Raw genomic sequence first — 25,710 nt, forward strand, 5'->3', positions numbered from 1 at the left:
ACAAATATAGTTCTTGCTCATTTATCAAAGTCTGCTTTCAGCTAACTGACACCTTGCCCCTCTCTCTGTGGCAATCAACAGTAATAAAAGTAAAATTTACTTGCTACATTTTCTCCTAGTTTATAGTTAATGTGTGCATGTGACAGGGAGCTCCATTGTAATCCTGCACCCATTCCACAAGAGCGCCACTGGACGTGTCCTGCATTCACATTATAAGACCACCCATAAACTGATATATTTTGCCATCAAAATCATACCTACATTTTGTGAATGTTGCTACAGATGCCAGGCAACCACTCGTCTTATATGATGTAGTAGTATTCGTATTAGAGCTCCTTAAAATGTGCACTAAAATGAGGCCAATACTGCATACAGTTATATTGCCTGTCTGTAGTGTATTTTTTCACTGTACTCATCAAACTGGTGTTCTAAATGCTACAAATTAGTTGTTGTGCAGCACAGAGAAATTGACTGTTGGAATTGTGGGAGTGTACATTCAGGGAAGAAATGGGTAGCATATTATTTCCTCCAATGTAAATCCCACAAAATGACCAAAATAGGAAAAATCAAATAAACTATAACTCACAGGTCATACAGAACTTACGTAGAGTTGCCCTTTCCATACAATCTACTCCAATGAAACAGAAAAATGATAATGACACCAAAAACACCCTCCACCTTTGCAGAGCATATATGTAGATGTTTTGTTAAATAGATGGTGCTTTCTGACCCTATGTAACTGGAGCAACTCAAGTTACTAATTTCAATTCTGGACTGAGAAAAGACAAACTTCCAACATATAAAGGAAGAAGGGAAGCTTTGAGTATTGTTTGGGTTCATAGATAAGCTTCGGGCACTGCAGCTCAGGTTTTGAACTTCAGCGAAAAGCACAAGCATTGAGTTGTCAGTAAGTACACACAAAAGAAAGAAAACTTTCTAGCTTTCAGAGCTGTCCTTTGTGGAACTAGAATAAAACACACACACACCCCTCCATGGTGACTAACAGTGCTAATGCTGCAATGCTGTCTTTCAGCAGGTGAAATTGTTGTGGTGGGTGTAGTGTCAGTTGGGATGGATAGAGGGAGAAGGAGGTGAAAGTCATGGATAGAGACTGGAGGTGGTTGGCAAGCGGCTCAGAAGAAGGCTGCCAGTTTGCCAACTAGGGATGCGGGAAGGAGGGGAGGCAGGTATATGGCTGGCACAATTGTAGCAGCCGGTCAAAAGCGTCATGAGGGGTTGACAGGCTGGAGGAAGGAGAAACTGGTGGGTGGAGGTGGCAGGGACATCGGTTACCTGAGACTAGGACGATTACGGGAACAGAGTATGTGTTGTGAGGATAATTCCCATCTGCATAGTTCAGAGAAGCTGGTGGTGGAGGAAAGGATCCAGATGGGTCAGACTGCAAAGCAGCAATTGAAATTGAGCCTGCTGTGCTCAGCTGCATGTTGTGACACCAGGTGGTTAACTTTGCTCTTGACCACAGTTTGGTGGTGACCATTCATCCTGGTATATGGCTGGTTGGTAGTCATACCAACATAAAAGGCTGTTCAGTATTTGCAGCAGATTTGGCTTGCGACATTAATGCTTTCACAGGTGCCCAGAATCTAATGAGGTAGGATAAGTCTGTGGGGAGTGTGGTTAAGTGGGGGGGGGGGGGGGGGAGGGGGGGGGCAAGGTTCACAGATGGATAGTGATATGAACTGGGAGGTTCATTGTTGAGATTAGGTTGGCTTTGGTTTGAGGGACTGCTGGCGAAAAAGTGTTTCCACTGTAGGGATCAGGAAAAGAAGAGTAGGTCTTTGACAACTCCAACATGGTTAAATTTGGGGGGGGGGGGGGGGCTGAAGGTTTAGCTTCTGGATAGGACTGTAACTTGTATGGGGTGGAGGTTTTTGGTGGAGAGTTTGACAACAGTGTTTTGGGTCTGCTTGGGTTCTTGGTTTTGTGAGGTGTTGTGAGGGAGTTTTGGAGAGTGTGGTAAACTGAAGAGTTCTATTAAGCAGTGTCCGGGTGTTGTGAGGGGTTGATGAACGGGTTCAATATGAGTGGGATTGGTGATGACGGTTAACATCTTACTCCAACCTTGTGGCCCCAAACCTAGTCCACAGACAGATTTCCTGTGCCATATCCTCCCACCAACCACAAGAATCAACTACAAAGGCTCACCCCTAGACTGGAACAATTGAAACATATCCTTTGCAATGGCTTTGATTTCTCTCATTCTGCCCAGAAATGAGGGACACCCAACCAAGATCCTTCACATTCCTTCTAAAGTAATGTTCCACCAATCACCCATCCTACAAAACATCTTAGATCATATCACTGTGGCAGACCAAGGTGCAAGACCTACCCAATCCACCCATCCAGCACCTCCTACTCCAGTCCTGTCATAGGTTTGTTCTGTCCCATCAGAGGCTGGGCCACCTCTGAAAGCAGCTATGTCATATACAAATTCTGCTGCAAACACTGCACAGCCTTTTATGTCTGTGTGACTACCAACCAGCTGTCGACCAGGACTACCAACCAGCTGTCGATTAGGATGAATGGCCACTGCCAAACTGTTGCCAAGAATGAAGTGGACCACCTGGTGGCAATGGTTGCTTCACAGCCTGAGCCATCTGGACCTTATCATCCACCGTGAACATCTCGGAACTCCACAGGTGGAAGTTATTCTCTGTTCCTGTAGCCATCCTGACCTCAAACTCAGATAACCCACTAGCCCCCCTACCCTCCACCCAACAGTTTCCACTTCCTCTGTCCTGTCAACCTTGCACAATTCATGGCTACACGTCATATTCAGCATGTGTCACTGCTACAGTCATGCCGGCCCACATATCTGCCAACCCTCCCTCTTTGCGTTCCTAGCCAGCAATCTGTCTCCATTTGAGCTACAGCCACCCACCTCCAGTCCCTCTCTCTGCCTCCCCACCTCCTTCCTCTTTTACCCACCCCACCTGACAGAATCCCTACAACAACAAGTCCACCTGCCTAAAAATTACATTGGCACTGTTAATTTAGCCAACACTATGTAGGGGCATATATGTGTGTGTGTGTGTGTGTGTGTGTGTGTGTGTGTGATTGGCACTGTTAATTTAGCCAACACTATGTAGGTTGTGTGTGTGTGTGTGTGTGTGTGTGTGTGTGTTTACTCTAGCTCGTCAAAGGATAACTCCGAAAGATACGAAGTGTTCCTCCTTTTATGTATACCTAATGATAACTAAGTGCTTCTGCTTTTTTGTGAGTAGTGTCCTTTTGTATTAATGACAGTTTGAAATGATGGATGAAATGGTGCATCAGTTATCTCGACACTTTTCAACATTTATTGACTTGTGTATCATTACAGTGTTCAGTTTCTATACAGTAACTTGTACAGTATGTTTGTCACAGATTATTATGTATATTCCATTATGAAATATTTGACAGTCGCAATATATTGTCACGTAGAAGAACGTGTAATTAGATGAATGACGAACACTAACGTCACTTAACAAAGGTTAATTCAGCACTTGCACATATAAGAGTGTGGAGCAAACTGCCTCCGGCTAGAACACATACAGTATATATACAGTTACAGAACATTCCAGTACAATGATTCTTGACATTTGTGGATACTTCTAGAATGTACTCGAACCGAATATAGAAAGTAAAATTTTACAGTCCAGATGGGTTTAGAACGCATGACCCACCATGCAACATAACCACTACACCACGGTGACTTTGCTACTGAGCTTCTTCTGCGACATTGCTCCCTCCTTAAGAGAACAGCATCCTGGTGATATGTCCTCCTAGTCCGGGAACGAGTTATTGGTCCTGCTTACTCCGACTCCCAATGACTGGTGCTCACACTGGTGGTGATCTACTTGGAACTTCCTTTGCCACTTCGCTCTTCGTCACCTTTCTGCTTGTTGCCTGACATTGGAGCTTCGAATTTACCCTGGGTTGCAGGATCCTTATAGGGCTTCATTCGAAGGACATGGACTGTATATCTGATCTTTCGTCGTCTTGTGTCGGGGTAAAAATCTTCAACTTTATAAGTACCATCAGACAACTGTCTTACAACCTTATAAGGTCCAATGTAGCGCCTGAGGAGCTTCTCAGAGAGACCAACCTTCTGAACAGGAGTGAAGACCCACATGAGGTCACCATGCTGGTGGACAACAGGGCAGTGGCTCACGTCATACCTTTGGCGATCGTTTTCTTGAGCCTGCAGCGTGTGGAGTCGAGCTAACTGCCGAGCTTCCTCAGGTAAATCCTGTGGTGTCTTGTTTGGTGTTGTAGGCCAACATCATGAAAGGTAGCACATTGACGAGCATTGATAGCATGTCAGCCGAGGTCTTATTAAAGCATTCAGTAAGCCCGTTAGTTTGCAGATGGTAGGCTGTCATCATGTGATGACTAATGTTGCACCGATGGTTTATCTCTGCCACAAGATTCGATTGAAAAACTTTCCCTCAATCTGTAATTAATGACCTTGGGGCACCATGTTTTAATACAATGTCTTCCACGATTAATTTGTCCACCTCGGATGCTTCGGCTGTTTTTAAGGCTTTTGTAATGGCATAGCGTGTCAGATAATCAGTGCAAACAGTAATCCATCTATTGCCACTAGCAGATGTTGAAAATCGTCTGAGGAGGTCAATCCCAACATGCTGGAAAGGCGTTTTGGCTGGTGGAATTGGTATGAGTCAGCCAGGTGGTTTCTGAGGGACTGCCTTTCTCCTCTGGTACTCTCGACAGTGCGACACATAATGACGGACACTGCTAAATAGACCTGGCCAGAAAAATCTCTTGCAGATCCTATCATATGTCTTAATAAATCCTAAATGTCCGGCTTCTGGTGTGTCATGGAATTTTTGTAGAACATCTAAGCGTATGTGTTTAGGAATCACTGGTAGCCACCTCTTTCCAAACGGATCAAAGTTTTTCTTGCAAAGTAATCCATTAACTACCTTAAATTGTTATTTCACATCCTCTGACTGATTTAAGGCAAGCATAATTTGAGATATCTTGGCGTCCTTCTGTTCAGCAGAGAGATCCTGGAGTGCAGCGAGATAGTCATTATCTTCATCAAAGTCTTGATTGTCTGGCACAGTGTTTCTTGAGAGACAGTCGGCATCTTGGTGTTTTCTCCCACTTTTGTACACTATGGTAATGCCCTACTCTTGAAGACGTAGTGCCCACCTGGCAAGTAGTCCTGTTGGATTTCATAAGACCTGTCAACTAGCAAAGTAAATGATGGTCTGTAACAACTGTGAATGGCCTTCCATAGAGATACTGTCAAAATTTGCACATGGCCCAGGTCACAGCAAGACATTCTCTTTCTGTCATTGAGTAGTTTCTCTTGGCTTTTGTAAGTGTCCTAGAAGCATAGGCTATAACCTTCTCTTTTCCATCCAAAATTTGCATCAGAACAGCACAGATCCCATCTGTATGTAGTTCTGTAGGTGCTCTTTCATCATACAGACCAAGTACAGGGTCAGTCGTCAGAGCTTTTCTCAGCACATTGAAAGAATCTTGTTGAGCACCACCCCAGATAAATTTAGCATCAGCTTTTAACAACTCTTGGAGTGGCCTGACTTTGATACAAAACTCTTTCATAAAACAACGGTAATAAGCCGAGGAAGCTTCTCACATCTATAATACTTTAAGGAATAGGAAATTCCATTATAGATCTCACCTTTTCTGGGTCTGACCGCACACCTTCGTTTCACTCAAGGTGACCAAGTATTTTCATTTCTTTTGCTCCGAAGAGACACTTTCTTGGATTAAGTTTCAATCCGTCTTGTTGGGGACACTTAAGAACAGCCCTCAGTCTTTTTACGTGTTCATCAAATGTCTCTGAGAACAATGCAATGTCAAAAAAAAAAAAAAAAAAAAAGGTTCAAATGGCTCTGAGCACTATGGGACTTCACATCTTAGGTCATCAGTCCCCCAATATAATGTCATCTAAATAACAAAGACACATCGTCCACTTCAGGTGACTTAGAAGATTATCCATAATCCGTTCAAAAGTTGCTGGTGCATTACACAAACCAAATGGCATTACCTTAAACTCATACAGGCCCTCAGGGGTGATGAATGCAGTTTTCTCACGATCAGCCTCATCTACTTTGATTTGCCAGTATCCTGAGTACGTGTCAGTGGTTGAGAAAAACTGAGCCACCTTCAGACCATATAGTGTATTGTCAGTTCGTGGAAGAGGGTAAACGTCCTTTTTAGTTATCTTATTAAGCTTCCTATAATCAACACAAAAGCACCAACTGCCATCCTTCTTCCTTACGAGAACCACTGGTGATGACAATGGGCTCTGCGAAGGCTGAATGATGTCATGCTTCATCATTTTCTCTACCTTGTTGCGAATTATTTGATGTTCCATTGCTGACACACATTATGCTCTCTGGCTTATTGGTTGATGGTCTCCAGTGCCAATCCGGTGCTTCATTGTCGATTTGTCTAATTTGCTCTTCACCTATGGATTGAAGCATTCAGAGAACGCTTGAAGAATGGCAAGTAGCTTCTCATGTTGTTCCTTGTGGAGATCTGGTGATATTTGACCTAGAAGATCTTGTCTCGTAGTGGTAGTGCTAATTTCGCCCACAGACTCGGCATGGGAGGTTTCTAGGATGCTCAGCTATTCTGCAATTAACAGCTCAACGTTTGCTACGCATATGCATCTTGGAAGGTTCTGCGGTTCTCGGTGACAGTTAACTATCCACAATTCACTGAATCTGTTCTTAAACGAGACAACAGTGGCTGGAATGACCAAATTGTTCTTCAGTGGTGTGCTTCTCTTAAATTCCACTACAAGATCCATAGGTTGATGCATGGTATGACACAACAGTTACCTTTCTAGCGCCAACTGCAGGAATGATCACTTCATTCAGCACACATAGTCTCCACGCATTTGGATGCTCATCTTCCTGTCCACAGTATTCCATCTCATCTAGCATAATCTTGGAGTGACCACAATCTATAATTTCCTGAGATGCTTTCAAAAAGCCCAACCTGAGAATGACATCATGACAACAGTCTTGTAAGACGAGGAATTCTAAGGGCTGTGCATGGCCACTTATACCCACACGAGTGATACATCTTCCTGTAGGTCTTACATATTTCCCATTAGCCACCTTCAGCAGGGATGTTTTGTTGTTGATGAATACAGTTTTCTGCAACTGGCGATGGTATTTCTCCGAAATGACTGAATATGATGCTCCAGAGTCCACAAGAACTTGGGCTGGTCGGCCATCCAAGAGGATATTGACATAGTTCCCTATCATTTTTGTAGTGATCTACAGGGAGGATTTTTCTATTCAGCGGCCTCACTTCCAAGGAAGGTTGCACCCTTTAGTTTTGCAGATTGCGGTGGCTAGGTGATCAGCTGGAGCTTCTAAACGGCAATGGAGACCTTGATTGGTGTGTTTGGGAACGTCCTCTCCATCGGCTAGCTTGCGGCGATGGTGACCTACGTCGTCCTGCACCTGCATCTTCTTGTTCATCTTCGTCGTTCAGGAGTTGGCGTCGTTCTAAGATTAATCTGCTGTCTTCTGGCGCAGGTGTCATCAAATATCCGCCACCTTCCTCGACAATAGCGTACCACAAGTCCCGGTCGTCCGCAGTGAAAACATAATGGTTGGTTATCCTGGGTCCTCCAGACGTTAGTCCTCCTTGGTGTCCAAACAGGTTCCTCATGCGGCATTGTAGAAACGTAAATCCATCTGGGTCGCGACTTTTTCACCATTTTAAAGGGAAATGAAGGACAAGAGATTGGGTTCAATGTCTGTTCCACTTCCTCCCTCATGACCTCTTGAAGGGTCTCAGGTTTTTTTTGCTTGTCGTGCAACGCAAGTGCCTTCTGAACTTCCTCTCTCACCATCTGATGAAGAACACTTGTGAAATCAGTTTCTTCCTCCATCACAGACATTGATACAATGTTTGGAAGCCGTTTAAACTTTTTACATGTAATTATTTTTTGATGCATTGTCTCAATATACTGGCACCATTTTATGACGGCGTTTGCTGTTGAAACCTTCTTCAGGAGTAGGGCTTGCACTTCTGTCGTCGTGTGTTGCCGAAATACTTGCGCAGTTCTGCCTGGAATACTTCCCAGCTTGTGAACTTCTCCTCGTTGTTCTCATAACATTGCTTGCCAGTGCCCTCCAAGTAGAAAAATACATTAGCCACACACACAGTGTCATCCGATTTGTTAAATTTGGCTATACGCTCATATACCTTCAGCCACTTGTTTGGATCTTGGCCATCATCACCAGAGAACCCGGAAGGATGTTTCATGTGGTGGCACACAGTTGCTGCCATTGTAAAGTCCTCATCTTCTTCTGTCTCTGATAGATTGCGATCTATTGAATATGGCTCGAACTCTGAGTTCTCGCCACGTGAACGTCAGCTCTTTTTGCAGCCCGATGGGAGCCACTGTGTCGTCGATAATGTGCGCTATCACAAATGCCATACCCAGCGTCTCCACCAGAATAATGTCACGTAGATAAAGGTGTAATTAGATGAATGATGAACACTAACGTCACTTAACGAAGATTTATTCAGCACTTGCACATACAAAAGTGCGGAGCGAACTGCCTGCGGCAGACCATTCCAATACAATGATTCTTGACATTTGTGGATACTTCTAGAATGTACTCGAACCGATTATAGAAAGTAAAATTTTACAATCCAGTTGGGTTTAGAACTCACAACCCTCCATGCAACAGTCTAGTATCATAACCACTACACCATGGTGACTGTGCTACTGAACTGCTTCTGTGACAATATGCAGTACACTTTCTCTACGTATTTGGTGTAAAAACAGCATGAAGTTAGGTTCGTTTACATATACACTACACATAAAAGTTGTTCAAAGAGATGTTGATGAAATGAATGCGAAAGAGGGACTGACTTTCTCAATGTCCACAAAAATAATTAGGCATGGATATTTGCCTGCTGATGAGTAAGCGAGGATTAGCTGAAGCATAATTCATTATGCACATTTATAGACATGCATATGAATATTAATTCAAATTTGTTATTACAATTTCATTTATGTTAGGAAAGCTAGCAAAATTAAATGACATGGAATTTACAGAATTAAATGGGCTATTTTGTGAATATGGTGTGTACTCATGTGGGGATTCATGGTTCCTGTAAAGAATGGCTAAAATATGGAGTTTTCTAGATCAGATAATTAGCAAATTAACATGTATTCCTAACGTTAATGAGAATTTTTGCAATCAGAATAATTAGGGCTACATAACAAGATAACCGAATTTTGGAAATAATTACCATTTAAAAATGGAACATTCTTAAAGATGCAAACTTTCCTTGAAAAACTTTTGAAATATAATAAACTGTAGGTTATCTGTTGGTGAATTGTCTGCCTTGTGAATTATCCATAGTCTATTTCTTCCACTTCCTTCCTTCCTCCCCCCCCCCCCCCCCCCCTGCTCGAACACTGCAAGCAGTGGATTGTAATTGTTGAGGAAGATAGTCATTAGTTTCTGTTAGTGCTGAAAATGTGTTGTGTTAATTATAGGAAATCGTATACTAACTGGAAGAAGCCAGTATTGTTAGATGAAATCTCACATTGATTTACAGTGTGGTGAAACAATGATCCATGATTTTCGAAAAACCAAAGATAAAATAATCCAATTTGCTAGCAGTTCTAACTCATTTGTCGAAGTGGAAGGCTATGGAAATGTCTACATATGCAGAACTGGGATAAAGCCATATTGGAATGGTTTCAACAGAAAAGGCAGAGGGCATAAAATTATCTGACCCAATATGTACCACATAAGCTCAGTTTTTCCTCAAAACCTTGGGGATAGAAGGAGAATTTAATGCATCTTTGTGGCTAGTTAACAAAGTCTAAAATATTAATGTCCAAAAAGAAAAATTAAGTGGGCATAATAAGGCTGATTCTGAATTTTGTAATGATTCCCAGGAGTTTTTGCATGAGAAAATTTAGAACGAGTAAATATACAATGCAGACGAGACCGAGTTCTTTGGAAACTGTCTACCAACAAAGACTTACGCTTTTGAGACGGAGCATAGTGTCTCTGGTTATTAATCAAGCCAGGAATGGATAACTGTATTGTGTTGTGATAATGGTATGGAATCATTTAAAGTTAAACTTGGTATAATAGGCAATACAAAAAAATTGTACTTTTTCAAAAGAAAATAAATGCACAGTTTACCTGTCCATATCTTCACCAGAAAGGGGCCTGGATGGACCACACAATATTTCAAATGTGGTTCTGTAATTGCTTTGTGCAACAGTTGTGAGAACATTTATTGTTGAAGGGTCCATCTGCAAGGCTGTATTGCTACTGGACAATGCACCATTGCATCCAAGTGAAAATGTTCTGAAATTGGCTGATGAGATGATATTTTTAAAATATTTACCCCAAATGTGAGACCCTTAATCCAACCAGTGGATCACAGTCATTGCTGCCATGAAGAAAAATTATAGAGGAAGTCTACTACAAAAAGTTATTGATGAGGGCAGCAATCTTCAAACATTTTGGAAACAATTAACTGTGCTAGACACAATGTAGAAAGTGTTGAAGGTGAAACAATCAACCATAGCCATGTCATAGAAAAACATTAACCCTAAAATTGATTTCATCAGTAACTCTTATTACGAAGAAGACTGTTCATTAGCAACGTTAGCAGCTGTTTTGAAGAGTACTTCAGGGTGTGAAGCTGTTGACAGAGAAAATATTTCGTATTGGTTTGACTTTGACCACACACAGCTAGGTCATTAGATGTTGAGTGACACTTCTGTCATTTAGCGAATACAAGGGGAATCCAAGGAGGCAAATGACAGTGACAAAGATGACAACATTCCTCTAATTTCAGAAACGGTAATCAGTCGTGCATCATCACTTCAGTGGACCGAAGGATTACTAGACTAAAAGAAAAGCTACCTCACCGAGGCAGAAATCAGTTCAAGATTATTTGTTTTAAGAGTAGTGTAAGTTATGTGAAATTAAATTGTTCTGTATTGCTTGTAAGTTCCATATTTTCACACGTACTATGATGATTAAAGTAGAATTTATCATAAACATTAGTTAGACATTGTAATTAATCTTTGTTTTTTAACTATCCTAATACATTACTGTGTACTTAAATTGTGGATTACCCGCAGTTTTCCAGTCCCCAATTACTGTAGATAATCAAGAGTTTACTATATGATGTTTTTGGAAAAAATAAGATGTTTGCGAAGTAGACTTAAGTCAGAACAGTTTATTAGCTCACTTCAAATTCTACATACAGGTGTTTTTACCAATCCTCAAATTACGGATATTTACCCAAAAAAATTATTTCTGTGTGAACCAAATAGGCTATAAGCATCAATAATTGTGGAATTACCTTATGAACAATAAGACTTTAAGATTCCCATGTTAAGCAAGAAAATGGATAATTAATTTGTAAAAGTTGTACGTGGGCTATTCCCACAACTACGTCAAATAAATGAAAGAAAAATAATAATATTTTACTGTCTGGAATTTTATAAGAACGAGTGGATGATTCCAGTTTGCTCTGTTACAAGAAAACACTACTACCACATTTCCAGCATTGCAGTCATAGTTGTGATCTCATACCATTGGTTGTAATCCACCTGTGGTTTTCTGTTGTTGCCTTAATTTCAATTGTCTGGTTGTGCCTAAGGTGAGCTGAGTACTTTATTTTTCATTTTTATTTTAGTGGAACTTGTATAATAAATTTGCAAATAAATACAGGGTTATTACAAATGATTGAAGCGATTTCACAGCTCTACAATAACTTTATTATTTGAGATATTTTCACAATGCTTTGCACACACATACAAAAACTCAAAAAGTTTTTTTAGGCATTCACGAATGTTCGATATGTGCCCCTTTAGTGATTCGGCAGACATCAAGCCGATAATCAAGTTCCTCCCACACTCGGCGCAGCATGTCCCCATCAATGAGTTCGAAAGCATCGTTGATGCGAGCTCGCAGTTCTGGCACGTTTCTTCGTAGAGGAGGTTTAAACACTGAATCTTTCACATAACCCCACAGAAAGAAATCGCATGGGGTTAAGTCGGGAGAGCATGAAGGCCATGACATGAATTGCTGATCATGATCTCCACCACGATAGATCCATCGGTTTTCCAATCTCCTGTTTAAGAAATGCCGAACATCATGATGGAAGTGCGGTGGAGCACCATCCTGTTGAAAGATGAAGTCGGCGCTGTCGGTCTCCAGTTGTGGCATGAGCCAATTTTCCAGCATGTCCAGATACACGTGCCCTATAACGTTTTTTTCGCAGAAGAAAAAGGGGCCGTAAACTTTAAACCGTGAGATTGCACAAAACACGTTAACTTTTGGTGAATTGCGAATTTGCTGCACGAATGCGTGAGGATTCTCTACCGCCCAGATTTGCACATTGTGTCTGTTCACTTCACCATTAAGAAAAAATGTTGCTTCATCACTGAAAACAAGTTTCGCACTGAACGCATCCTCTTCCATGAGCTGTTGCAACCGCGCCGAAAATTCAAAGCGTTTGACTTTGTCATCGGGTGTCAGGGCTTGTAGCAATTGTAAACGGTAAGGCTTCTGCTTTAGCCTTTTCCGTAAGATTTTCCAAACCGTCGGCTGTGGTACGTTTAGCTCCCTGCTTGCTTTATTCGTCGACTTCCGCGGGCTACGCGTGAAACTTGCCCGCACGCGTTCAACCGTTTCTTCTCTCACTGCAGGCCGACCCGTTGATTACAGAGGCATCCAGAAGCTTTAAACTGCGCATACCATCGCCGAATGGAGTTAGCAGTTGGTGGATCTTTGTTGAACTTCGTCCTGAAGTGTCGTTGCACTGTTATGACTGACTGATGTGAGTGCATTTCAAGCACGACATATGCTTTCTCGGCTCCTGTCGCCATTTTGTCTCACTGCGCTCTCGAGCGCTCTTCCGACAGAAACCTGAAGTGCGGCTTCAGCCGAACAAAACTTTATGAGTTTTTCTACGTATCTGTAGTGTGTCGTGACCATATGTCAATGAATGGAGCTACAGTGAATTTATGAAATCGCTTCAATCATTTGTAATAGCCCTGTATATATAGTAAATGTCTGACAGGTTAAAACTGTTTGCCCGACCAAGACTGTTTACCGGTACCTCGAGTTTGACGGGCAATGCTCTTAGCGAGTGAGTTATCCAGGCAAGACTCATGACTCACCCTCATAACTTCATTTCTGTCACTATATTTCACGGAAGCTCTCCTGCATATTTTGCTGGACTAGCACTCTTGAAAGAAAGGGTACAGCTTACTGTGGAGAAATGCATTGACTGATGATTAGTAGCTATGCCAATTCTCTGCCATGTCCTTCCTTTCAGGAGTGCTAGTCCAGGAAGATATGCAAGGGGTCCTCTGTGTAATTTGGAAAGTAAGAGAGAAGTACTGGCAGAAGTGTACCTATGAGGGCAGTGTGTAAATTGTGCCCGGGAAGCTGAGCTGATCATAGGTAAAATAAGGGAAAGGCAATCACTTACTTACAGATGCAGAAGTTTGATGAAATTTTTGAATGAAATCGTTCCACTTTTGGTTTTTATTTATTGAAATTGCTTTTAATAGCCAACAGCAGAATGATTTCATTTAAAAATACGTATAGATGATTAGTGCATGGCACACAGATACACATAATAGAACCAATTAACATTATCTTTCAAGCTCTTGCTCTTTTTCTAATAAGAGTACACACAGTTACACACAACGACACAGACGCCGAAGTGTACACACTCATAGTAGCAGTGACGCCAGTAGCTGAATATCAGTTATTGAAAGTAGTTGCCTGGGAGTGTTAGGAAAGGATGCATGAAGCAAGGAGAGGGTAGCTGGGTAGTGTGAGGCAGGTCTTTTGCAAGATGACTCAGCAGCTGCATAGTAAGATGAAAAGAGTTCTGAGGGTAGCATATATGAGGGTTAGACAGGAGATGAGGGTGGAAGGGAGAAAAGGAGAGAAAGATGACGGTGAAGAGGGAAACGGAGGAGAGAAGTAAGGGAGAGAGGAGGAAAAAAATACGGGGGAGGGTTGGGAAAAACTGTGGGGGGGGGGGGGAGAGAGAGAGAGAGAGAGAGAGAGCATACGGAAAGGGGGGGGCGGGAGAAGGAAGAGTGTTGGGAGAAAGTAGTACACGATCTTGAAGGGGAAGGAGTGGTGTGGACAGACAAGGGAAAAGGAAAGGTGAGGAATTGGAAAACAAGTTAGTGGAGATTTAGGCCAGGGGGATTGCAGCAGTGCAGGGTACGCTGGAGAGATAATTTCCCATCTGTGTAGTTCAGAGAAACTTGTGCTGTTTAGTGAAGCAGCTGTTGAAGTCATTAATGTTGTGGAGTGCAGCATGTTCAGCAACTGGATGGTCAACTTTGTGGTTTGCCACAGGTTATCAGTGGCCATTCATGTGAGTGGCCACTTGGTTTCTTGTCATGCCCCCATAGAATGCTGTACAGTAATTGCAGTGTAGCTGATATATAACATGGCTGTTTTCACACATGGCCCTATCTTTTATTGCATAGGAGATGTCTATGACTGGACTGCGGTAGGAGGTTGTGGGCGGATGTATGGAATAGGTCTTGCACGTGAGTCGACCACAAGGGAAATGACTCGTGAGGTGCAGGATTAAGAGCAAGAGTGTATCAGGGATTAACAAGGATATTCTGTGGGATGGGTGGGAGTGGAACATTACTTTGGGTGATGTGTGTAGGATATTGAGTGGGACTCTCTCATCTCAGGGCACAACTAGAGATAGTAAGAGCCTTGATGAAGGATGTCATTAAGCTTTTCAAGATCAGGGTGACACTGAGTGATTAGACGAGTGATGGTCATTGGGTGGTTAACAGGATTATTGGTGTCAGAGGAGTAGATGGCATTGGATGTCTGTTTACTGATGAGCTGGATAGGATATTGTGTGTCAGTAAAGGCTCTGGCAAGGTTATTGGTATATTTCAGTGACTCCTGCTTTCCGTTGCAGATGTGGTGTCCATGGGTAGTGAGACTCTATGGAAGAGACACTTTGACATAGAACAGGTGACAGCTCTCTAAGTTGTGGTATAGTTAGTGGTTGGTGTGCTTGGTATGAGTGGATATATTTATGGAGACATCTGAGAAGAGAACATCAACATCTAGGTAGATGATGTGTGAAGTTGAGGAGGGCCAGGTGAAATGAGTTTGGGAACAGGCATTAAGGTTACAGGGGAAGGAGCAAAGGTGCCAGCCCATGAGTCCAGATCATGAAAAATGTTATCAGTGAATCTGAACCAGACAAAGGGCTCTAAGTGTTGAATAGAAAGGAAGGATTCCTCCAGATGGCCCATAAACAAGCTGACATAAGAATGCGTCATGTGATTATCCATGGCAGTGCTTTGGATTTTTTTATATTTATTTGGCCTTCAAAAGTGAAAGAATTGTGGGTCAGTAAGTGTTTGGCCAGAAGGATTAGGAAGAGGTGGTCGGTTTGTTATTAGGAAGACATTGGGAAAGGTGGTGTTCCATGACTGCATGGTCATGAGCACAGGGGATGTTTTTCTGTATAAGGCCTTTGCACCCACAGTGACCAACCAGGAGTCTGGCGGTAATGAGACAGGAACTGTGGAAAGGTGGTGAAGGAAGTGAGCAATGTCTTGAATCTAGGATGAGAGGTTATGGATAATGGTTTGGAGGTGTCAGCTAACAAATGCAGAAGTTTGTTGAGTGGCAGCATTATACCCAGCCACAATAGGACAACCAGTGGGAACAACTGTGGGGTTGGGTTTGTGGAGTTTGGGGAGTACGTAAAAGGTAGGAGTGCAGGATGTTGCTGCTGTGAGAAGGGAGATGCTGTCAGGTTTTGAGATGGATCTAAGGCCTTCAGTAACTACTGAAGGTCTTGTTGGACTTCTGGGATGGGATCATGGTCGTAACGATTGTTTGCAGAGGTGTCAGAAAGTTGGCAGAGATCCTCAATCACATAGTCATTACAATTCAGGATCTTTGTTTGTGGGAAGGATAATAAGGTCTAGGTTGGTTTTCATATCAGGAATATTGGCTGGAAAGGAAGGATTTCTCCAGACAGCCCATAAATGCATTGCCATTGGAGGGTGTCATATGAGTATCCATGTAGTACAACAAATTTGTTTATATACCTTATTATCCTTCCTGCAGACAAAGACACCACCACAGTGGTCTCCCCCTTTTTACCTCCCATCTCCCTTACTCCACCCTCCCTCTCCACCACCACCTTCCTCCCCCCCCCCCATCCCTTAAACACTCTGCCCTCTGACCACCTTTTGTCTTGCTGCGCAGCTGCTGAGTTATCTGGCAAAAGACCTACCTCACGCTACTCAGCTTCCCCCTCCTTGCCTTGTGCATCCTTCCCTATCCCCTCCCCACCTCCATCTACTCAGCAACTACTTCCAATAATTGATATTCAGTAACCAGTCTCACTGCTACTGTGTGTGTGTATGCTTGAGTGTCTGTTTAGTTGTGTGTGTGTGTGTGTGTTTGTGTGTGTTCGTGTACTCTTCGAAAAAGAGCAAAAGAGCAGGAGCTTGAATCTGGTGTTAACCGTTACCGTTACACGTTTCTGTGTGCCACGCACCAATCATCTATAGGTAAGTGGTTGTTTTTCTCCTATTTTACATATTTTTGCATCCACAAATTTCCATTATTGTTATGAGTTGGTAGTAGTATTGCCCACGAAAGTCAAGGTTCCGAGATTGAGTCCCAACCTAGCACACAGTTTTAATCTGTCAGGAAGTTTCAAAACTGTGCTCACACCATTGTAGAGTTAAAAATTCATTCTGGTCTCATATATTGTTTTCCCAGGTTTTATTGGAGCATTCATGACTTGTTCCACTCTGTTTACAATGGCAATCTTCCTTTGAACCAAAAGATCACTGACCAGTTAATAAGGAGAGAGTATTTTTACACAATGTCAGTCAATAATGAGTTTTATGGTGAAATGGCTAACAATCCAATATGCCTGAACATTCCATGGAAAGATGGATCTGAGAAGGGACATCTAGAGAGATGGCAAGAAGGGAAAACTGGATATCCTTTCATTGATGCTGCTATGCGACAGCTAAAGCTGGTAATATCTTCTACATATCTTACAACTTTTTTATCAGTTCGATGAATCTGAATGGGATCTTACCCACTTTTTAAATCTAAACTGCTTTTGAGCTGACCTCATCATGACTGCTCGTGTCATAGCAGCATATAAAGTCAGACAAAGAGCTACTTTCTGAATGTAACACCAGATGTATTTTATATATCTATCTTTTTCTTTTTTTATTTCATCTCCTTCTACCCTGTGATGAAACAACAAGAAAAGTAATATGAAGTGTGATTAGATTGCTAGTGAGTCTCATTATGAATGCTATGTTGGCACGATTAGTTTAGTGAATACTGTTGTGCTTAGCACATAACTGATTCATGTAACTTGCAGCTTAAAAATATACTTTGTTGCATTAAAACTACATATATTTTGATTGCATATTACCTATTAAAATAATTGAATAATAAAAATTTAGGCTGTACTTGGGTCATGTCCATAGCGTATATAAAGTGTTCTTAATTCAGCTGTTTGATGATGTAACTGTTATTTTTGTGGTTTCAAATTTTGATGCCTCTTATTTGTTTAAAATCTGACAATTGCCTCTTATTCATTTAAAATCTGACAATTAGAGCTAAGTTGTTAATGAAAAATAAATCTATGCGAATTTACTAACAACCATCAGAGAATATCTCAGTGATGTCTATCACAATATCGCAGCATGGGGAAAGATCAAAGGTGTGTGTGTGTGTGTGTGTGTGTGTGTGTGTGTGTGTGTGTGTGTGTGTGTGTGAGAGAGAGAGAGAGAGAGAGAGAGAGAGAGGAAATTAGTAGCTAAAATATGTCCCTCTGTTCTCACAGGAAGGTTGGATTCACCATGTGGCTCGTAATGCTGTGGCCTGTTTTCTTACGCGTGGAGATCTGTGGATCAGTTGGGAGGCAGGCTTGCAACACTTTTTGAAGTACTTGTTGGATGCTGACTGGTCAGTGTGTGCAGGCAACTGGATGTGGGTGTCCAGTTCTGCTTTTGAACAACTTCTTGATTGTTCACATTGTGTTTGCCCAGTTAACTATGGCAGGCGGTTCGATCCTTGGGGGGAGTATATAAAGTGAGTTAACATAATGTCTCATATTTTACTGTTTCATTTGTTTTCATACTGATGTCACTGCTAAAGCTGTTGTACTTACAGCCAAAAATTGAAATAACCTTCGCAGAGTCAGTGTGGAATGTGATGCAGTGGCAATTCTACCTTTAAGTACTGCAAGGAAAAGGTGACTGTTATGCTCCTAATAACACTTAATCTGCAGTCCTCTACTATCTGAGTTCATGTTGATATTTTTATGGTTCTGTACCTCAGTTGTTGTAACGGAACCCTTATAGGATCATTCTGTTGCCTGCCTGTGTCTGTCTGTCTGTCTGCCTGACTGTTAAGACTCCTTTTTCTCAGGAAAGGGTAGAGGTATCATCTTGACATTTATGTCACATAGTGCTGTCTACAGTCCCTTGATGGTGTGAAAAATGTAAGCTTCTAAGTTAATGAAATCAAAAGATACGGCCACATACGTCACATATTTTGATGCAAACTCAATAAAATCTATACATGAACTATCTATATGTTAGCTTGGTAGTCTAGTACTAAAGACATGCATGCAACTTGAGAAGTTGTGGGATTGAATCTCTGACCTTCACACCTCAACGATGGAGGAGTCACACGAAACATGTGATTTGGATTACATGTTAAACTTTGCGTGCTTTTTTCCTGGATGGGTAATTGGACTAGTCATCGAAATGATGGCCAAAAGAAAGACTTGTACCAGGCAACTGAGCCACACAAAATTATTTTATCTATACACGTAATTAAATTTGTATGGAAGCCTCAGAACATGAGGGCAACTTTTTTGTTGTGGTGATCCTTGATGTCATTCAGTGTACTGGACCTTTTGTGTGGGTTCATGTGCCCATACTGATATATTGTCCATGGTGCACATAATCATCCCCTTATTACAAACTTTTTATTGCATATTTGTGTAACTGTAGCACTTAACAGATCTGATGTATCATAGTTTTCCTGGACCTTTCTAGTTCTATGTGTGTGAAGCTATTAAGTGAAATCTGCTATGCAGTTTTTCACTAAATTATATAACTCCATTAAACTTGCTGTTAAATACAAATTATAAAATGTATAAAAACTTAATTATTATGTATTTTTTAATTTTAAGTGAATAACTCCCTCTGCAGTAGTAAGTGAAGTACAAAAAAAAGCACATGCTGTCAGATACCTAAAAATGAGATTAACAGAAAGTGCAAAGCTGAAATGGCTAGTGGAAAAATACAAAGCTATAGAAGCATGCATGACTGTGGGAAAGATAGGTGACATGCACAGACAAATTAAAGAAACCGTTGGAGAAAAAGAGAAGCCGCTACATGAATATAAAGATCTAAGAATGGAAAAAAAACCAGAAGGTTGAAACATGGAAGGTACATATAACCAGTGGAGGTAGACGAGATGAGTGGTAATGCAACAAGATTTTGACAGAGGACTGAAGGACCATAATTCAAAACAGGGCACCTTTAGTAGACATCAGCCCCATGGAATTGGAAGAACCAACCATTATACGATAAAACCCTTACACCTGGTATGCAAGATGTATGAGACAGGCAAAATATCTTCATATAATAATAAAAAAAAGTTTGAATCCCGATTCTAAAGAAGGCAAGGGCTGACTGGTGTGAATATTACCAAACATCAGTTTAATAAGTCATAGAAGCAAAGTATTGACACAAATTATTTGCAGAAAAAAGAAAAAACTGATAGAAGCTGGCTTCAGGAATTCTCAGTTGGGCTTCCAGAGAAATTTCGGAACACATGTGGCAATACCACTCTTCCATTATAATACAGTTCTGTTTTATCCATGGCTTCTGTTGTTTTACCTGTATCTCGTTTTGTTACCTTCCTTCCAGGCAGTCTGGGTTTCACACTGAATGACTTGAAGAATATTTTGAAGTGTGTTTTACTTGCCACAGCAATTTGTTTAGAATGTATATACTGTTTACAATGCAACAGTTTGTACATTGTTGTGGAAGGGCTATGGCAAGATGAAATGTAGTCCACTGGGATATATGTAAGTAAATGCAACTATTTCACCTTAAATCTAAATAAATGCAGCCATATTAGCACGTTTTTGCCATTGACACTACTTAAGTCACAGTAAATATTCAAATATTCTTGTGCAGTTCTGGAGCTGATGTCATGCTGCTGTTGAAAGCATTTACGTAACTGGAAACGTTACCCGTCTGAAGATGGGTATGAATACCAAAAACCGCTTACGGCTCTAAAATAAAAGCATTTTAAAAGGTTTGTAGCTGGTTGCATTATTTACCAACAGCCATTAACAGGCATGGAGTTCACAGGATCCATTATGGATAAAATATCATTGATCATTAAGGTGTTTTAAAGCACTAGCATCCTGAGCAGTAGCAATTGTCCGGATAAAATGAGTGCCAGTTTCATCGTTCAGCTGTTTTATAGTGCTTACAATTTCACCACTGATGTTGGTGACCTCCTTTTTATTGTTTATTGGGAGTACATCTGCATTTGATATAGTGATACTGCAGGTATCACACACAACCCACAATAAAATTATATGTACATCACTGTGGTTAGCAGGAGTATAGATGTAGATATAGATCCACGTGCACTCATAGAAAGTCAAATTTTGTTTAACCAATTGAAACTCCAGGTAGGAATATCAACAATGTAGGAAAAGATGGGTTGATATTTACCCTAAAGATAACATACTAAGTTCCAGAGAGGTACAATTAAAAGGCACTTACACATCAGCTTTCAGCCATAGCCTTCATCAGACAAATAGAAATACACTCCATTCGTTTAATGAAACCCACCATTCATTCAGTGAGACCCATTGTTTCAATGAACTGTGTGTTTCTCTTTTCCGGCGCAGGCTGTGGTTGAAAGCTTAAGTGTGTCATTTAATTTTGCTTATCTGCAACTTAGCATTTTATCTTTATGCTAAGTAGTAATCTATCTTTTCCTACATTGTTGTAAAATTTTGTTTCATATTCTAAGCACATATCTCCACTGCTCACTGTTTTCACACATTTTCTACATAAGTTTCCATTGCAAATTACAATATTTCTAACCCAAGTATTTGGCTACAGCTCACTGTAAGGCTTGTCTCGATCTTCTCTGTTTCACAGTTTTGATTTAGGTAGATCTTGGGATGTGTATCTCATCCTAAATCAAGCCAGTAATGTTATCTTTATTGTCTTTGTGTTGAGTAAAAGTGCTAAATCATCTTTGATACCTTCATCATGTGCAAAACCATGTTTTTTATTTTGAACTCATATTAACAGAGATCTGCAGTTAACTTATATAATGCCTTTAATAGCATGCTTCTTGCAATGCCACAAATCTGAGGGTGATGTTTTTGTTAGATTGTCGTAATGTGATGAACTCTCTGCACATGTAATGTCTTTGTCACAGTTTTTAGTTTTACCACTTTCTTTCAATTATTTTTAATATAACACGCTAAACGTAATGGTTTCATTATGAGCTGAAAGTGTTACATGTTGAGCAGTTTTCTTAAGTCTTCTTGTATTTTAACACACTTGCAAACTACTTGTGGTGCCATTATGATAATTGCCATATGCTATATAGTCACTAGGCAACTATGATCGTAACTACCAGTTAGTAAATACTCCTGGAACACATCCAGTATGTCTTAATTTGATGTTGTAGTACATAGAATCTCATGCTGATTTTGTGATTTATAATTTATTTTTATTGTTGTTAATTGTATGTAGCACAAACATAATTTTTCTCCAATGAATTATATAAAATGGTGCACATTTTCTACTTCATCGCTGCTAGCTACTCTGTATTAATATATTCTGTTAGTAAGCATTGATACTTTACAACATTTATATTTTTCCTGATAGGCGTTACATACCTGAACTACAAAACTATCCGGTAGAATATTTATATGAGCCGTGGAAAGCACCACTTGAGGTGCAAGAACGAGCTGGCTGTGTTATTGGAAAGGACTACCCAGAGAGGATTGTGGATCATCAAGATGCTTCCAGAAGGAATAAACAAGTTAGTACCATGCATGATTGTTGCTATATCCCACAATTTCTTGCTTTTGAGGTACTGAATGTGTAGTACTGTTATAATTTCAAATTGTAAGTTATCTGCAAGAAAGTAATTTTTTCCCGTGTGTGAGAGTCTACGTGAATGCATTGGTCCTCTTCTGAACAAAATGTACAAAATTTACACTTTCCCATTCCCATTACAGTGGTACTGAGTCTGTAGACTTATCACCTGTATTCTTTTAGTTTCAGGCAGATACTAATTCTCTGCTTGGTTAATAATATAACCAAGTTATATCCACTGTTTAGCATTCATTTCTTTTTGTGTCATGTATGGAGTACGTCCATGCTGCAGAAGTTTCTTTCTATCATCACTTGAAGGAATGCAGCAGCCAGCCACTTTTTGTGCAGCTCTATTTTTGCCAATACATGTTTCAAACAGAAATAAAGCTATGCAAAATGTGTCTTGTTGTTGTATTTCTACAAGTAATTCAATCTACAGCCACAGACCTCACTCACTGTTAATGTGGATAAATTATTCTTTCTCTCTTTTGCTTATTTTCCCATTGTAGTCCTTGAAAAGTGAAAAAAATTGGCTTATAGTCATTTTTGGTATCAACAGGATAAAACTTCAGACATTGCTAACATATCACTGTATTAATATGCAAACATATTAAAACAAAGAATATTTTCTTGGGTTTGGCTTGAAGAAACTATGATGTCACTGCCTTTCTTTTCATTTCTCCTTATTTAGGAATGAAAGGCGTGAAAAGGCAAAGATTTATCCACATTATCTAAGTTTTGTCTGTCACTGTCCAGCATCATCAGTGACCCATATTTAGGTGTGTTGTAAATAAAAAGTACTTCTTGCTTGAGTATTGTTACTGGCATACGTACTTCTATTAGAGTGTAATGCAGTAGTTATGTTGCACTAAACTGTGTCAGTCCTGTCATCTTGTAGAATTGGGTGTACTCCTGGTGTTCCGTATCTTCTCAACACTATATTTTGATGTCGCCTATCATCATCCTCATGTGTTTCCTGAGACTGGTCAATAAGCTGACCGGGTCCCATGTTTATGCCTGGACAGTGTCAGGGGTCCGTTGTACCCTTCTGCACACACACTATGACCGTTTCTGGTGGTGGTATTCATCCCACATTTTCTTCTTACATTCGGGTCCATTGCAGCTGTTTGTCTTAGTGGCGGCTGTCCCAAGGCATTCCACATTAGGTCCACACCTGCCACACTCGTTCCTATCGCTATTGTAATGCTGTAGAGGTTTCTTGTGCTGTTCGCGACTGCTGCGGCTACTTCTCATGGTCGAGTCATTCTCCTGCACTACTGAGTTCGATACGTGCCTTCAAGGTGCACTTGAGCTGCTGTAGGAGCTGCATATTATGTCTGTGCATGATGCAGCAATCTCTCATGGCGATGGCGATTCTCTGGAGTTGTGTCCTGTGTCTGCTCGCAGTTTGTATGGTGCCTGTGGTTTCAGGGGCTGATGTTTCCTGTCTTATATGTGACAGCTGTGGCTGTCTCTTGAGGCGGTTGTTTCTGCCTACAAGTGAAGGGAACTTTCCTCCATTGTTTCTGTAGTAGTTCAAAAGCCACAACATACTGAGCTGGTATCTTGCTTTCCTGTTGATCAGGTTCTCTGCTATCTCGATTTCAATAGATTCATAAATGACACTATCAGGCCATTCCATGTCAGTTCAACCAGGGGCTCCAGCTCATAGTCTCAGATCTGACTGAAATTCAGTACACTAATTCTACCATGTGTGGAACACTCGTGTACAAAGTATTAGTTTCCCCTGCCAATTAGTTCCAGAATTATGACTTGTGAAAGAAGGCAGCCTGACCCAGAAATTGCAATCCATCTGGCAATCTATCTTCAGACCCAACTTCAGTTCTTAATAACTTTGGAACTATTCCACACAATCCAGTGAAATTTTTACAACCCAGTAACATCCATTTAGAGAACACACTCCATGAATCAAAACACCAACAACGTATTTCTGAGGGAAAATAAAAAATTCAAAATGAGATTTAAAAAATGTAATACGTTAAAAGGTACATATTGTAAGTACCCTCTATGCCAAATATAATTCACTCAGAAAGGGTATAATTTTTTTGTGGTAAGCTTAATGTGGCCTAAACATACACAGAACTCATCATGCCCATATCAGTCACAAAAACTGAGTTACATACACATGAAAATACAAAAATTTGAAAAATTACCTTGAAAAACATGGATTTTCGAAGTGTGGTAGCACAAAAGGGACAATTGGTATCCAAGCCAAATTTCACACACTGCATAAGTAGACCATAATGATAATATCTCAAAATTTCAGCATGTTATTGCTAGACATTTGTGTGCAACGGGCTAGACATTTGTGTGCAACGGAAGTTGACAGATGTTTTTGGTGATGTGGTCATTGTTTCACAACACAATTTTGTAAAAACATATTATAAACTGTTCTGCCTCTTCTTATCCTCTCCCACAACTGCTTAATCACTAAGCAACAACATATAGACAGATTAACACAGCCTATCATTAATGTTTACTGCACCTTAACTGCTAAAAACCAGTCGATTGTGCTTCAAACAGAAGTTCTCCCACACTTTAGCTACTGTACTTTGTACGTTGAGTGGCAAATTGTACTGTCTTCCTGACACTGTGGTAGGAGCTGGTACTGTCATAAGAATATGTTCAAAAGGAATCCAACACCTATCTGCCAAATGTGGCCAATGAAATTATCTTGCCGGTCCTGCTGGTGCCATGAAGTTCACAAATACATCACCTTCTGCTTCACAGCACTCTGCAACACATCCTAAGTACCATTTGTCATTATAAACAGCAGTAATATGGCAACCTGGTTGTATGTTGCTGCTTTTGCTTCTGAATCCTGAGTCTGACACACTGTGAAGACATATGTTGGGCATGAAACTATAGTTATAACCGGACAGTCTGCTCATCTGCACATTGTCAGAGTCCGCTGGAGAGAAGTGATGATGGCTCCTTGTGCCTGCAGCAGTTTTAACGTTTTCTAGTCTGCTTTTTAGCAACTCTTCGACTGATTTCACCTCATCTTTCGAAACACAGAATGATTGTATGCCAGAGATATTTTTCTGTACCCAGGTAAGTAATTGAAGAGGTGTTAGAATGTGACCTTCTGTAGGGTGCTGCAGGCTAGCTCGTGATGACGTGCTTAATGGTAGCACCAACACCATCACATACATTTTTACCATTACTTGTGAAAAAATTTTGTTCTGCGTGAATCTGAAAATCATGGTAATGCATGCATAAATTTTTGAGATTTTTACAGTTTTTGTACTGACTAGCTGCCCCATCACTGAAGTATTTCGTAAAATGTATGTGAGGCAGCTTGTTTTCACATATGCCATGACAGTGCGAATGTGGGCATGAACTGCAATGGCATCGTGAATTAAACAGTCACTAAAAATGCACAGGTTCATGACAGACACATCACCTGATTCATCTCTATAGTAAATCGCAAATGGCTGGAGAGTTGCTTGACTGCTGGC

At 40.8% G+C, this 25,710-nt stretch overlaps 1 protein-coding gene across 4 annotated transcripts in view; it reads left to right on the plus strand.

The window, feature by feature from the left end:
• The window catches only part of LOC126235973 (cryptochrome-1), a 120,494-nt gene that overhangs the window by 85,856 nt on the left and 8,928 nt on the right, over positions 1-25,710 (plus strand). For all 4 annotated transcript variants that reach the window (XM_049944947.1, XM_049944948.1, XM_049944944.1 and 1 more), the window contains exons 8-10: positions 16,827-17,091; positions 17,917-18,164; positions 22,016-22,172. In XM_049944947.1, coding sequence (XP_049800904.1) covers positions 16,827-17,091; positions 17,917-18,164; positions 22,016-22,172 — 670 coding nt within the window. The remainder of the gene's footprint in view (positions 1-16,826; positions 17,092-17,916; positions 18,165-22,015; positions 22,173-25,710) is intronic.

Source organism: Schistocerca nitens, chromosome 2, assembly GCF_023898315.1.
Source record: "Schistocerca nitens isolate TAMUIC-IGC-003100 chromosome 2, iqSchNite1.1, whole genome shotgun sequence".
Classification (NCBI taxonomy): domain Eukaryota; kingdom Metazoa; phylum Arthropoda; class Insecta; order Orthoptera; family Acrididae; genus Schistocerca; species Schistocerca nitens.